Source organism: Canis lupus, chromosome 26, assembly GCF_048164855.1.
Source record: "Canis lupus baileyi chromosome 26, mCanLup2.hap1, whole genome shotgun sequence".
Lineage (NCBI taxonomy): Eukaryota > Metazoa > Chordata > Mammalia > Carnivora > Canidae > Canis > Canis lupus.
The window spans coordinates 34,155,424-34,170,100 of NC_132863.1; the positions used below are offsets into that span (position 1 = coordinate 34,155,424).

At 52.9% G+C, this 14,677-nt stretch overlaps 1 protein-coding gene across 9 annotated transcripts in view; it reads right to left on the minus strand.

Moving 5' to 3' along the window:
• ADA (adenosine deaminase) overlaps positions 1 to 14,677 on the minus strand; it is a 34,971-nt gene that overhangs the window by 17,163 nt on the left and 3,131 nt on the right. For 3 of the 9 annotated variants that reach the window (XM_072801136.1, XM_072801134.1, XM_072801132.1), the window contains exon 1: positions 10,112 to 10,267. The exons of 1 other annotated variant lie outside the window; for it this stretch is intronic. In XM_072801136.1, the coding sequence (XP_072657237.1) occupies positions 10,112 to 10,144 (33 nt within the window). In that variant the 5' untranslated portion in view covers positions 10,145 to 10,267. Of the gene's footprint in view, positions 1 to 9,676; positions 9,960 to 10,111; positions 10,268 to 13,840; positions 13,922 to 14,677 lie in introns of those variants that run through there. 5 more of the 9 variants (XM_072801131.1, XM_072801130.1, XM_072801135.1 and 2 more) reach the window with 4 other exon arrangements.

Here is a 14,677-nt window from a genome sequence, read left to right on the forward strand (position 1 = left end):
ACAGTGCATCGGACAGACTCCCAGCTCTGTCCCTTCACTGGCTGTGTGATCTCAGCCAGGATGCTTGATCTCTCAGATCCTCTGTTTCCTCAGCTGCAAAGCAACAGGGTATTTCTGCCTCTTTGTCCAAGAACAATTGTAAGGATCACAAAAACAAAAAACAAAAACAAAACCCCCCAAACCCCACAATGTAGGTGGACATGTGTGGTTTACAGAAAGCAGGCCTGGCCTCTCAGCCAGTGCATCTTCCAGGAGCTGTAAAGCACAACAGGTGCTGGGAGAAAGGGGGAAAGGGACTTTTCCTGGGCCAGGAGGAGATCTAGAAAACTCCAGGGACATCTGCCCAATTGGGGTCTTCTCTGGAATTTGGGGACCTGGACAAGAAAGTAGTAGCTGTCCTGGCTAGGGATGGAGCAACGGGCCCATCCACTGAGGCCAGCAGGCAAAGAGCTACCAAGCTTGCCTCCCAGTAGGAGGTCCGAGTAATCAGACCTCTCCAGAAGTCACCCAGCCTGCAAAGGACCCAGGGGCACTTAGCCCAGGCTCAGAGGCAAGCGAGTTGGATTCCCTGACAAAGTAAGTTCAATGCCCACTAGCTAAATGTTCATTGCCTTGTAAACATTGAAGCTTCCAGCCCACGGAACTGCCAAGGCACCTTGGGTGACCCTGGACAGGGGCCCTCCCCTCTCTGAGCCTATGGGGTATTTCTTATTTTTTTTTTAAGATTTTATTTATTCATTCATGAAAGGGGGGGGGCGGCGCAGAGACACAGGCAGAGGGAGAAGCAGGCTCCATGCAGGGAGCCTGATGTGGGACTTGATCCCAGGACTCCAGGATCACGCCCAGGGCTGAAGGCAGCGCTAAACCACTGAGCCACCCAGGGATCCCCTTCTTTCTTTCTTTTTAATCATTAACCCACACATGGCCGTGCTAAGAATATGGCCAGAGAGGGAGGATACTTTGTGGTTAGATCTGGAATCCTGGCTCCCCCACTCACTCATTGCTGACCTGGAGAAAATTACTTCACGTTCAGTACCTTGGCATCCTCAAGGATAACATGCCTTTCTCCTAGGGCTTTGTGAGGTTTGACCACGTTCATTCATGTTGTGTGCCAGCCCAGTACGTAGCACGGGGCAGAAGCTAAAACAGCATCAGTCAAGGGTCCTGCATTCACCAAACTGCGAAGGCCCTGCTGAGTACTAGGAATTGGAAAGTAAAGCTCAAGGGATAGAGTCTCAGTCCTGGGATGCGTACGGGCCAGCAAGGGAAGAGGCAGTAAATAAATGTCACAGTGACAAATGTGCAATCACAAGCCAAGACCACTCCTTGAGAGACAAAAACAGTCCTACAAAAGAGAACAAACAAAAGACCTTTCCCAGCTAGAGGACCGACAGTGGCTTCCTGGAAAAAACAGAGCTTGAGCCAAGATCCAAAAGATGAAGAGGAACCAACGAGGCAGAGGCAGGGTGAGAAGGAAGGCTGGAAGAGCATTCCAGGCAGAGGGAACAGAATGTGCAAAGGCCATGTGGTAGGAGAACAGGAGATGCAGGAGAGGAACTGAAATAGGACTCTGAGAAGGAAGGGGTCACCGGGCTGGAGAGGCTGCAGGCCTGCCCAGGCCACAAGGAATCCAGTTTTAGCAGAGCACAGAGAAGCCACGGCAGGCTTTGAAGCTGGCTGGAGGGTGAGGCTGACTCAGACCACAACCAGCTGGAGGCTACTGCAGTCAAATTTATGAGAGATGATGGTGCTTTGGACCAGGGTGGCAAGACAGATATGGAAAAGCAGGGGGACAGAAAGAGGGACCAAGGATAATACCTCAGGTTAGGCCTGGGTGGGTGTGGGCAGTGATTCCCACACTCTGGACGCTGTCAAGGAAGAAGCCCAAGTGCTAAGAGGGAAGAAGGGGCAGGGGTGCAGGGAGAGAGACACAGTCAGTTTGATCTTAGTGAGGTGAAGCTGGGAGCCCTCCAAACTTAACTGGACAGAGCCAGTGGATGGGCAGTTCTAGAGTGCTCAGACACCCAGGCTGGCAATGCAAGTAGGAATATGGGCAACTGAAGCCGAGGTCTTGAGTGAGCTCACCCGGGGAGAGCGGGTCAACCGAGGCGCTGAGGCGGAAGCCTTCACACAAGTGCCAGCACCCAGTGGCTCTGCAGGAGAGGGGGAGCCCAGAGAAGAGCTGCCAGAGAGGCTGGGGGCAACCCAGGAATGTGGTGTGCCCAAGGCAAGGGGCGATCAGATTGCAAGGAGGAGTGGCCCATTGGGTCAGCGGAATGGTAGCCCCCCAAACAGGTCTACATCTGAATCCCCAGAAGTTGTATTACCCCCCATGGCAAAAAAGAGAGAGATGGTTTAAAGTCTTGAGGACTCTATCCTGGATTATCTGGATAATGCAATTACCCATCTCCTTACGAGGGAGGTAGAGTTTTGAGCGAAACTCCTGTAAGAGGCAGCAGCGACGTGACCACTGAGGCAGATGGGAGCCGCATGGTCACAAGCCAAGGACAGCCCGGAACCACTTGAAGCTGGAAGAGGCCACAAACGGATCTCTCAGAGGGCGTGTGACCCTACGGAGAGCTCGATATTGGACTTCTGACCTCCAGAATGAGGAGAAAATTGTTGATGTTCTAAGCTACACACGTTGGACTTCTGACCTCCAGAATAGGGAGAAAATTGCTGATGTTCTAAGCTACCCGGAGTGTGTGACAACTTGTTACAGCAGCTACATGAAACAAATAGGTCCTGCCAGTGGCCAAGCACTAGGCGAACAGAAACACGTCCCTGGGGCTGAGGCCACAGGGCCCCGGGGCCCAGAAGAGAGGTGTTTGGCCCCGGCTGCCTGTTAGGAGCCCCTGGGAAGCTCTGGAAAGTCGCCTTTGCCTGAGCCCACCCCAGTCCACGAAGTCACAGTCCTCAGGCCCCGGCCTGCGCGGGGAAGGGGGGGTTTGGGGGGTGTTGCTGGTTTTCAATACACGGAGCCAAGGCTGAGAACCCCTGTCTTACAGGAAATGTTCTGGGAGCCTGTGGGGGGCAGAAACCATGCTGGAATAGGGCAAGAAGGAGGTAATGAAACGGAGAAAGTGTAGATTCTTCTTCCCAGAATTTCACCCCTCAAGGGGAAGAAAGCGCTGGAGAAAGGACTAGAAGTCAATGTGGGTGAAAAGAGTGGCTTCTCCGTGCAGTGGAAGTGACGGGCAAGTTGCAAGAGCGCTGGAGAAGAGGGGGTGCAGGAGACCATGAGAAGGTGGGAGGGAGCCCTCTGACAAGGGACAAATGGGGGAGGAGCCTGGAGGGGCAGCCAGGCAAGGGAAAGAGGGAGGACCAAGAAGGGCCCCAGGGAAGAGGAACCGCAAGTGCAGACATCTGATTGAGGTGGGGGGGGGAGGGGAGTGGCCTGATGTGGAGAAGGAGCTTAGTGGGGGAGAGAGGAGGCCACCGAAGGCGAGGGGGTGGAAGGCAGGGAGTGCCCGCAGGTCACAGTCCAGGGGGGTCCACTGAAGGGTTTGGGATCAGGAGGCACCATTTCAAAGCTTTTTCTGGCTGCCATATGCAAAATAGGGGAAAAGGAAGCCAGGACAGAAGACAAGGCTCCCCTGTCCCATAAGAGATAAGCACCCACAGGGAGTATCTGCCCGCAGCTCTGGACACAGGAGATGCTCCCTGCACATGGGCTACCCAGTGCAGCAGTGCAGGGGAAGACGGTCTTAGATTGCTAGCCGCAGGAGGCAAGAGCACCCCTGGGGACAGAGAAAGGAGAGCCTGCTGCCCCACGTGCCCTACACGCCCCACCCTTCCCAGGGCTTCCTGGGAAGCTGCCCAGACACGTTTTAGGGAAGAAGCAGAGGTAGCAACCACCCCTTAGGCAGCCCAAGCTCCCCAGGCAGCCCAAGCTCCTCAGGCAGGCCTCCCACGGAACTTTCTGGAAAACTGCCCCTACCCATGAAGATGTCTGTCAGCATACCCCAGGTGATACTGGGGTGTAAGCTCAAGGACTCGGGTGGGGACCCTGCTCTACTGTCCCCATTCAGGGAAAAGGAACAGCAGTGGCCTCTGATCATTGAGCTGGACCATGTACATATATTAACTGATTTCATCCTCGCAGCCAGTAAGGCAGGAACTTCACTACCATCTTACAGCACAGAAACCAGAAAGCTCCAAGAAGGATCCAAAGACACAAAGGCAGGCAGTGATGGATTCGAACCCGGGTCTGAGTCCCCAGCTCTTACTAGGCTTTCCCCACAGGCCTAGCCTCGGAGAGACTGTCATTAGCAATTCAGCAATAAAGGCAGCAGCCTTCTGTTATCAGGTCCTTTATCTCAGTTCAACTTGACCCCCAGGCAAGGTACACATTAGCCAGGGTGCTGCGGAAGGAGGAGAAACAGGCTTGCCAAGCTAAACGGGGAGGAACACAGCCACCTGCCCTGTGCTGCTCAGGCTGATAGCAACGGAGCTGGATTAGAACCCGTCTCTCTGCTCTAAGTCCAGGTCCTGCCCAGGCGCCCCACCCCATGCCCAGCCTCCTGGCCTCTCCGGCAGGGAGTCGCACCCCTCCTCGCCTGCACATGCTCTCCATGGGGCTGACTCAGCAAGCCTCTGACCGAACTGCAGGAAAATCCAGAGCGGAATAGCAAGCACCCAAGCATCCCCAGTTACTAAATCTTTACAAAGCCCCCACGAGGTGCTGGGCACAGGAAAACATGTTAAATCCTGCCCTCAGGTGATGCCAGCCAGCCTGCCGGCCCAGGGAGGTACACTCACCGACGGGTCAGAGGCAGAGCCAGGACGGGGACACGGGTCATGGACTCCTGGGCCAGACGCTCCCAGACGGAACTCCTGCTCATCCCTGGCAGGCTCTGTGCCTTCGAGGCACACCCAAACACCCCAGTCAAGCTACTTCTCCCCAGGCTCCCCAGACACACCATTCGGATTTGTTTTCATCCCGCTGACTTTTTATATTCACTTACCACAGCTGTCTCCCTATTAGTTCCCTCAAAGTGGGGACCTTGCATCATGCTGCTGTGTCTTCGGGGCTTAAGACTGTGCCCAGCACAGCAAAGAGTGCTCAGGACACACCAAATAACCAAGTAATTGTTTTCTCCTCCCCTGTCCTAGGTCAGCAGTACGGTGTCCTCTCCTGGGGGGCAAGGAAGGGACAGACCGACCCCCTTGGGCCTGGAAGAGAACCCAGACAGGGCAGAGAGGCCCGGGTTGCTTGACTGGCCCCCAGAACCCGCATGAGCCACAGGTGGCCTCCACCCGCCAACCAGCTACCCTCTCCCTTCTTAGCCCTGCTCTTGGCAGTGGTGCCCAGGGAGTCAGGGTCCACCGTGGCCTCTGAGCAGACTCTGGGGTAAAGCCAGGAGACACAGCAGCCCTGGGCTGACAGATTTTTTTCAATCACACTTCCATTAGGAAGTCCTCTGAGCTCAGCCCCATCTGAGCTGCTGCAGAGCCCAGGTACAGAGCTGAAGGGGCTGAGGATCTCTCTTGGTGCCTCTTGCTGCCTTGGGGCCTGACCGAGCTCTCACCTGCTGCGGTGAGTCTCCCCAGAGGTTTCAAAAGACAGGAAGGCGGGCAACAGCCCAGGAATGGCAGTACAGTTATTCCTCATTTTATAGGTGATGAAACAGAGACACCAGAGATTAAGGAACCAGCCTGAGGCCAGACTAGTTAAGTACCACAGCCGGAAGCTGTGTGAGTCAAAGCCAGAGGTTGTAACGGCCACAATGCACTCCCTTCATCCTGCCCATCAGTGCTGAGTCAATGCTGGTAAAATCTAAGCAGAAGGATTGAGAACCATGTTCCATAGCAGGTAACATTGGGTGTCCCCACCCCACCCCCGAGCCAGGCTTGTGCTTGGTGTTTTATGTAGGCTGGACACGAATCTGATTCCTCTGGTACAGACTGGAAAACTCACTGTTTTGCCTCCATAGTCGCAAGGACCCCAGGGCTGGTTTCTTCCCTCACCTCGCTGCTCTGGGGCCTCAGAAAGCTAAGGGGTGAGAGTGAGCCTGACCCCAAAACGCTGAGTAAATATAGGCTGGAAACTCACTCTGGCCCCCCAGCCTGCTCTTCCCCCCTGTCCAAAGCCAGGTCCAGGGCTATCCTTCCCTGCCCGGGAGGGGCACCCCTCCTAGGGCAACCAGGGTAAGGTATACAAGTTCCTCACAGGGCCCCTTCCCATCTAGGCCAGGCCAACCCAAGGCCTGATGTAGCATCAGGAGTGCGACCACATTTCCCCTCTCTGGTCCTTGCTGCTTCTGTCAAACAAAAGGCTTCCTTGAAACCCAAGCTCATTTATTCCCTTCCCTCCCAAGTGCCACGTGTGTTATAATGGATAAGGAAAGCACGCTGAGGGGCTTTTTAAGAACAGGTGGCTCGGTGGGTTAAGCATCTGCCTTCAGCTCAGGTTCCTGATCTCAGGGTCCTGGGATGGAGTCCCAGGGGAATCTGCTTCTCCTTCTGCCCCGCTCCCTGGCTCATGCTTGCCTACATGCTCTGAAATAAAATCTTTTAAAAATAAATAAGTAAAATATTTTTAAAAATTAGAACAGGTGGCTCTGGTAACCAAAAACACCAGAAGCCCAAATCAGTGCCAATGGTGGGCTTTACAGTGGCTTTGAAGCAGGAAGTCAAGAGGTAAGGCAGGGGAAAGGGGCTTCCCAGAGGGCACCAGGACCCCCACTACCGTCCCAGGGGAAGAAAAGCATACTTAAGGACCCACTGCTCATCAGCCAGGGGCTTCACAGGTGCCACTCAGCACAACTTCCCCAAGAACCCATGACCTTGGTCTTTTTTTTTTTTTTAAGATTTATTTATTTATTTATTTATTTATTTATTTATTTATTTATTTATTTATTTATGATAGACACAGATTGAGAGAGAGAGGCAGAGACACAGGCAGAGGGAGAAGCAGGCTCCATGCCAGGAGCCCGATGGGGGACTCAATCCTGGGACTCCGGGACCGCGCCCTGGGCCAAAGGCAGGTGCCAAACCGCTGAGCCACCCAGGGATCCCCCATGACCTTGGTCTTAATGCATCTTATAAGAGAAGGAAGTGGAGTTGCAGAGAAACGTGAGCTCTTGTGGCCGCCAAGCACCAAGGCAGGGACCCACTCTCAATCTACCTGAGGCCCCAGGTGACTCTGAGTCCACTCCCTCCCCTCAAAGTGGGAATGGCAAATCGCCAAGACAACTGACAGTGTCCATTTCAGTTTTAGGTAGAACTGGGTTCAAGTCTAGCTCTGCTTTCTGGCTATGTGACTTTGGAAAATTCTTCTCTCTGAGCCATTCCCTCATACAGAATTGAAGATAAGAGGATCTACCTTAAAGCGATACTGTGAGCATTAAATGAATATATGCAAAGCAGTGAGAACAGTGCCTGGTATGGAGTGAACATTCAAAAAGGAGAAATAAAGTGTGTGGGTGGGTCGCCTGGCTGGTTTGGTCCGTAGAGAATGTGACTCTTACAACTTTTTAAAGTCATAAGTTCAAGCCCCACACTGGCTATAGAGCCTACTTAAAAAATTATGTGGGAGATTTAGCCCCAGTTCTCTGCATCAGGGAAGGACAATCTAGAAACTGTGCTCTTCCAAAATGGGCCAGTCCACTTGCTGGTCTACAGCTGTGCTCATTTTGTGTGGCCTTGGGCAAGTCACTTCACCCCTCAGCTTCCTGGTCTGTTAGACGAGGAAGAGATCTACCTTGTCCAAGTGTCCAGAGATTTGTGATGTAAATCACAGAAGGTGCCAGGTACCCACTGGTACTACAAAAACAGGCATGTGATCCGTGACGAAGAACTCCTGAGCACCATGGGATTTTCCAGCCTTGCCTCCTGTAGAAATATACTGATAAGGGCCACCCACCCCTCCGCCTCCTCCACACCTCCTCGAGTGCCCAACAGGTGCTCAGAAAGCATTGGTTAGAATAACACAATCAAACCAGGGAGGCAGCCACCTAGGGCCTTGGTACTCAAAGTGTAGTCCGTGGTCCAGCAGTGTTGGTACTGCCTGTGAACCTGTTAGAAGGGATCGTATCAAGTCCCACCCCAAACCTCCCAATTCAGTGTCTGAATGTTAACCAGGCACTCAGGGGATGGGGTACACATTAAAGTTTAGAAAGCCTTGTTCCGCTTTCTTAAAACTGGCCAGGTCCTGGGCCTCATCTAGTGGTAGCCAGAAGAAGCCAAACAGCCCAGCAGAGGCTCCTGTCCCAGAGGGGCCTACAGCAGGGCCACAGGCACCTATACCCCAAAGGCTTCTGCAAAGGCAATTTTAGGAAAGCTGGCTATGGGATTTTTGATGCTAGCTCCCTGGGCTCTACCCTAGCCTGGCTGCTTCCTTGCTGTGTAACCACAGACCAATTGATCTCTCTGCTCCTCTATTCATCTGTTGAATGGGGTGCTCCCCGCTACCTCAGAGTCATTGCTAGAATCAAATGAATTAATGAAAGTAACGTGTTCAGAACAGTAATAACGACTGTTATTAGCTCAGCACAGGGCAATAACGACTTAATTAGCTCCAGTTACTAATACTACTTCTCATTATGATCTGTTCCAACCCACATGAAGGCAGAGAGCTGGCTCCGGTCACAGTGGCTGAGACACGCTCCTTTTTGCTTCTCCTGCCAGCTCAGGCATGTTCCCTCCTTGCAATAAAAAATTTAATCACCTCATTACATCGTGGATAATCCCTTCCCTCTCAAGCATCTTTTAATCTCTGGACATCTCTCCCCAAACAGGTGGAGCCCATTTCCCAGGTGTGGAAACTGAGGCCCAGAAAGGGAGAATAACCTACCAGCTTGAAGCAGAGAAGATTGGGTGAGGCCCAAAAAGGGTAAAAGAGTCTCTCCCTCAGGGGGCTATTACAAGTGTTGCAAGGACAGATTTGGTGCACATCAGTTCTACAGAAGCGTTGCCTACCACTTATCTGGAAAATGCCAATTTCAAGGGGCTTCCCAGTCAAGAGGCTTTGTTTACCACCTCAGGATTCAGATTAGGGCAAGTGGTTTCCCCAGGCCAAGGGCCGAGGGAATCCAAAAGTATTTTATAAAGGAAAAAAAAGGAAAAAAAAAAAAGCCTTCACAAGGAAAGCAGCACCAGTGATGGGGCATCCAGACAAGGCGTGAAGGAGGCATAGGGTGGGGTCCAGCAGGAGTGCTACCCCCGCTCACATCAAACAACGTCTGGAAGCGGGTAGCTGGGCATTTACCCTACGATGAGGGTATCAGCGGTGGGGGCCAGGCCTTACCTCCTCCAGCGCTGCCCACCCCTCCTCCAGCACTCCCCCACACACATGGGATTCTCACCAACACTTTTGTGATACCTGCCATCATCACTCACACCTATTTCTCAGAGAGGTAAGTGGAGTCTGATTACAACTCACTCCTTCCCATCACCACCTCCCCAGCAGTCTCAAACCCTGCTGACAGACCCCTGGACCCCTCCCGCCTGTGGACTGAATCTCCGTGCTCCAAACCTGATCCAGCCTTTCCCGGGAGGCCACAGCTGGTGGGAGGAGGGACCACGGAGTTATCCCTCTAGGCCAGTAGCTGTGTCTTGGCCCTAAATGAACCCAGGGCCTAAGGCCCACTCAGCCCCTAGCAGGGAGAGGGGTCGCCCTGCTGCCCGCCCTCCGCTCTACCGCACGGTCCTTCCGACTGGCACATCCACAAACCTGAGCTCCTGGGCGCTCCCAAAACCATCACAGTGTTGGAGTATAAAGCGGTTTCCGCAACGCTTGAGGTGCCTACGGGTGTAGACACCGGGCCCCATTTTACGGCCGAGGTTCCAGGGGTCGAGCCCCCTGCCTGGGCTCACACAGCGACCCAGCGCCGGCGGCGCCCCAGGCCCATTTGACAGGTAGTGAAACTGAGACTCAGGCCAAGTCAGGGGCAGAGGCAGAACACGGAAGCCAGCCGGGCGCCCGGGGATTCAGGACCCTCCCCGCCTCACTGTCTCTCCCTCAAGGGCCTGGAGGCAGCGAGGGCCCGAGCCGAGGGAAGGAAGCGGCTGCAGGGGCCCCGATTCACTCCCGGGCTGGGGACGCCCCTAGGGCCTCCAGCCAGACCAGGAGGCGGTCCCCGGGACCCCGAGCCCCGCCCGCTCTCACTTTGGGCTTGTCGAAGGCGGGCGTCTGGGTCATGGTGCCAAGCGTGCGCCCCTGCGCGGCTCCCTCCGCCGGTCGGTGCTCACCCCAGGACCTGCGGGGACCGCGGCGCGCCACGATCCTCTTAACGAGGCCCGGGCAGGGCCCGCCCCGCCCCGCCCCGCCCCGCTCCCGCCGGGCCCGGCCCCGCCCCCGGCCCCCGCCCGGGTCCCGGCCTCGGCCCCGGCCCCGCCCCCCGCCCTCGCCGAAGCCCCGCCCCCCGCCCGGGCCCCGCCCCCTCATCGAAGCCCCCGCCTCCCCCGCCCAACCGCGGACCTGAGCTGTGCGTTTCCCGGAATCCGTGACCCGCCCGCAATCGCCAGGCCCGGGACGCCGGGTTGGAGCCACCTGTGGGCTCAGGCTCCAGCCGCCCGGCCCCTCGGCCTCCCGCCCGCCCCATCGGGCAGCCTTCAAGCCACCGCCGGGGCGCCTGCAGCGTGCCAGGCCCCAGCTGGAAGCCGGAGACCGTGAGCGTCCAGGCTTCGTGGGGCTTGCACTCTACTGGGAGAGACACACGTTCGTCACAGAATCGCTCAACATAAATGTACAGTTGGGGGACCAGCGTGGCTTGCAGGTCGGGGAAGGGTTCTCTGAGTTTCCTAGGTGAAGGGGTTGGGGTGGAAGAGAGCAGCCCAGGGGAGGAGGACGGCTCTGCCTGAGACCCCAGGAGCTGGGAAATGAAAGGCGAGGAGGGGGCCAGAGCAAATATCCTCCTAGGCATTCACCCTCCAGAAGCCTGCCTGTGTGCCGTCAGGGAACATTTTCGAGGATGTTCACACCAGCACTGTTCCTAACAACAAAAATATTGGAAACACCCCCAAGTGCACATCCACAGGGAATGGGCAAATAAACTGGAATACTCACACCATAGAATGTTACACAACCGGGAAATGGAATGAATTTCCGCACGGCAGAGAAGCGAGATCTCAGAAACAAATTTTTTTTTTTTCCAGAAACAATTTTAAATGAAAAAACAAGTTGCAGAACATATACACTATGGTGCAACTTTTGGAATGTATAGTGAAAGCAAAACCAAAAATACGCATGTTTAGATACATGCATGGGTAGAAAAAAACTTTTTAAAAAAGTATTTTATTTATTTCTTCATGAGAGACACAGAAAGAGAAGCAGAGAAAAAGGCAGAGAGAGAAGCAGGCTCCCTGTGGGGAGCCGGGTGCAGGACTCCATCCAGAGACAGCGCGATCACGCCCTGGGCCAAAGGCAGATGCTCAACCACTGAGCCACTCAGGTGCCCCCAAAAAAACTTTTAAAGGGAAAGACAAACACAAATTTGAGAAGAATGGTCTATCTCAGGAGAATGGGGAAGGGGGAGGAGAGGAGCTTACATTTACATTCTAGTTATTGGTAATGTTCCAGTACTTGGGTAGCATGGTGGTTTCAGTTTATTTCATAATATTATAAATAAATTAATAAGTAAGGGGAAGAGAGGATGAGGAAATGGGAATGGAGTTAAATAGTTAAGTGAGAGCCAGGTCACACAGCGGTGTGTGTGGGACATGGTGAGTGATTGCTTGGTCTTTTTCCCCTGAAAACACTGGAACACTGGAAAATCAGTGGACAATGTAAATAGAGGCAAAATGAAATCAAACTTTTATTTGGGGGGAAAAGTAGTCTCCAGCTACTCAGAGTATGGTCTGGGAATCATTGGCATCGATATCACCTGGGACCAATTAGAACTGCAGACTATTAGACCCCTTCCCAGCCCATCTTTACAGATAAGGACACTGAGGCTCAGACAAAGGAAGAGTTTGCTTAGCAAGTGTTGGAAGTGGCAGAGACGGAATTTGAGTTTGAATCCAATTCTAGGGCCTTCACTCTCTGCCTTATTACTATCTCCCCAGCCCCTGTCATGACTTTCAAGTCTCTCTCCAACCTCTGTTCCTTGACTTCCTGGCACATGCCCCAAACACTAGTCAACCTGGATGACTGGCTGGGCAAGTAAAGGTGACCACAAGTTCTTTGCTATTCCTCCCATTCAAAAGTTTCCTCATGTTGTATCTGGGCTCCATGGAGGCACTTGTTTGATACAATGCAGTGGAAATGTCATTCCTGGACTTTGAGCCTAGGTCATAAGCAACCTTGCAGCTTCCACTGGGGCATCTTGAACATTCTCCCTGGGAACCCCGAGTCACTCTAGTCTTGGTGAGCCGGGCTTTTCCGCCCCTCCCACCAAGAAACTAAACATATTCGTGAAGCCATGCTGGACTCGCCAGACCAGAATGGTTGCCAGCTGAATATATGACTTCAGTCACACCATGTGGAACAGAAGAATTACCCAGCTGACCCCAACCCAATCTCTTGACTTACAGAATTGTATGTAGTAAAATTGTTATTTGAAGCCACTGAGTCTTGGGGGTAGACCATTCTGCACAAGGAAACAGGAATGCTGGTGCCTACTCACCCCAGCCCTTCCAGTCTCTGCACCAAAGTTTACTCCATTCTGACACCTGGAAAAGCCTTTTTCAGATCCTGCACTACCGAAATTCTGCAGGTCAAAGACAAACAATCAGGCTGTATGCTACACATCTGTTTGCCCCTCCAAATGCACACTCCCTACCCTCTTCCACGCTGCTCTGTGCCAGGCAACCTGACCACTGTGGAAACACCAGCAAGTTCTCTTGACCTCTGGCTTCTGGCCGGGTTTGGTCAACAGGGGGCACCAGCAGGAGATCAGAAAGTGGGGGGAGGGAGAAGTCAGGATGTTTATTCTTTCTCTCCCCCTGCCCTCATGTATAGTCACTTGGTCAGTTGTGTCTCTCCACCAAGGCCACAGATCCTGGCAGGTGATCTTGTCCTCGCCATCCTGGTCCCTCTGCCCATCTTCAAAGGCAATGATTTCCTTTTGTTACTACCCCCAGGCTACTGCAATACTCCTTATTGCTCCCCGTAAACTTTGCTCTGGGTTAGGGTTCCCAAGAAGCAGAGCCTGGGGCAAAGATTCGAGTGCAAGTCGAATTTAGGAAGAGATCCCAGGAAACAGTGGAAAGGCAGTGCAGAGAAAGACCAAAAGTGAGCCTGTGGAGGCAGGCTATGGGCCAAGGCACCTAGAGCCCAGTCCTCCGGGGAGCTCTGGGAGGCAATGTGCAACAGGTCTCTCAGACTTAACCCAACTGAGGAGTGAGGAACCTGGGAGGTTCATCTGCCAACCGCCCTTTGCCTTTGTTTGAGGGCTGCTTCCAGGACATTGGCCCTAGCACTCTGGGCTTGCTCAACGCACTGGCTAAGCTTGCATCCCTGGCCAGAAAACCCACCTGCAGCAGAGAGCGAACGAGATTAGCAGTAAAGCTCCATGCAGAGATGATGCTGAGGGCATGTGGGGTGGACCCACCCACAGCTTTGTAAATCATTTATTTTTTTCCACCTTTATTGAGGTATAATTGACAAAACTGTAAATAATTAAAGCATACAATGTGATGATTTGATAGACGTATACATGTGAAAAGATTTCCCCCATCAAGTTAACGAACATACTTATCACATATTTACCTCTCTCTCTCTCTTTTTGGTGAGGCCATTTATGTTCTACTCTCCTAGCACATTTCAACATTTCAGTTATGCAGTGGTGTTATCAACCCTAGCCATCGGTTATACATTAGATCCTCGGACCTTATTCATTTCATAACTGAATGTACATAATGCAATTCCCCTCAGTTATTCAGTCTGCGTGTTTACCTGGTTCCTGCCAGGCTCCTGAGTGATATAGACAGGTCTGATACTTCTCCACATCAATCAAAGACTAGCCAGTGTCTACACAGTTGGAAGAGGGGTAGAGAGATAAAAATCTCACTCACAATCTAATTCCAAGGACGCCTGGGTGGCTCAGTGATTGTCTGCCTTCATCCCAGGGTGTGATCCTGGGGTCCTGGAATCGAGTCCTGCATCAGGCTCTCCACAGGTAGCCGGCTTCTCCCTCTGCCTATGTCTCTGCCTCTCTCTCTCTCTCTCTCTCTCTGTCTTTCATGAATAAATTAATAAAATCTTAAAAAAAAATCTAGTTCTAGCCAACAATAACAACAATAAATGCACGAAAACAGAGAACTAAGGAATAAGAGTATCCCAATTGGAAACAACTGGTCAGGAGTATCATCTCCAGCTAGACAAAGAACTAAGCTGGGACCATAGCTTTGGTAACAGTACTACAGAGCCAAATGTAATTGTTAGAGCCGTGAAGCAGAAGCGTTACATAACAGAGAATATCAGGCTTTCATGGCAGATTATCGGTTAGGGTGATCCTAGCTACTATTACACATAGGGTGTTACAGATATCCCGCAGATATGCTAGAAATAGCGCTCCTGCTTATATAACAATTCTGAGCAAGTGTCAACTCTCTGACTGGTCCTTCTGGGATTCAGGTTGAATCTTCAATAGCTGGGTCTCAAGGTGGCCCTGGGGGTCATCACTATTCCAGCCATTCACTGGGCAAAGAGAGTATTAAGGAGTGTTGGGGGTTTGAGGGGCAGGGCTCTGAAGTGGCACATCATTGCAGCCCATGCTCAGTCATCAGCTGG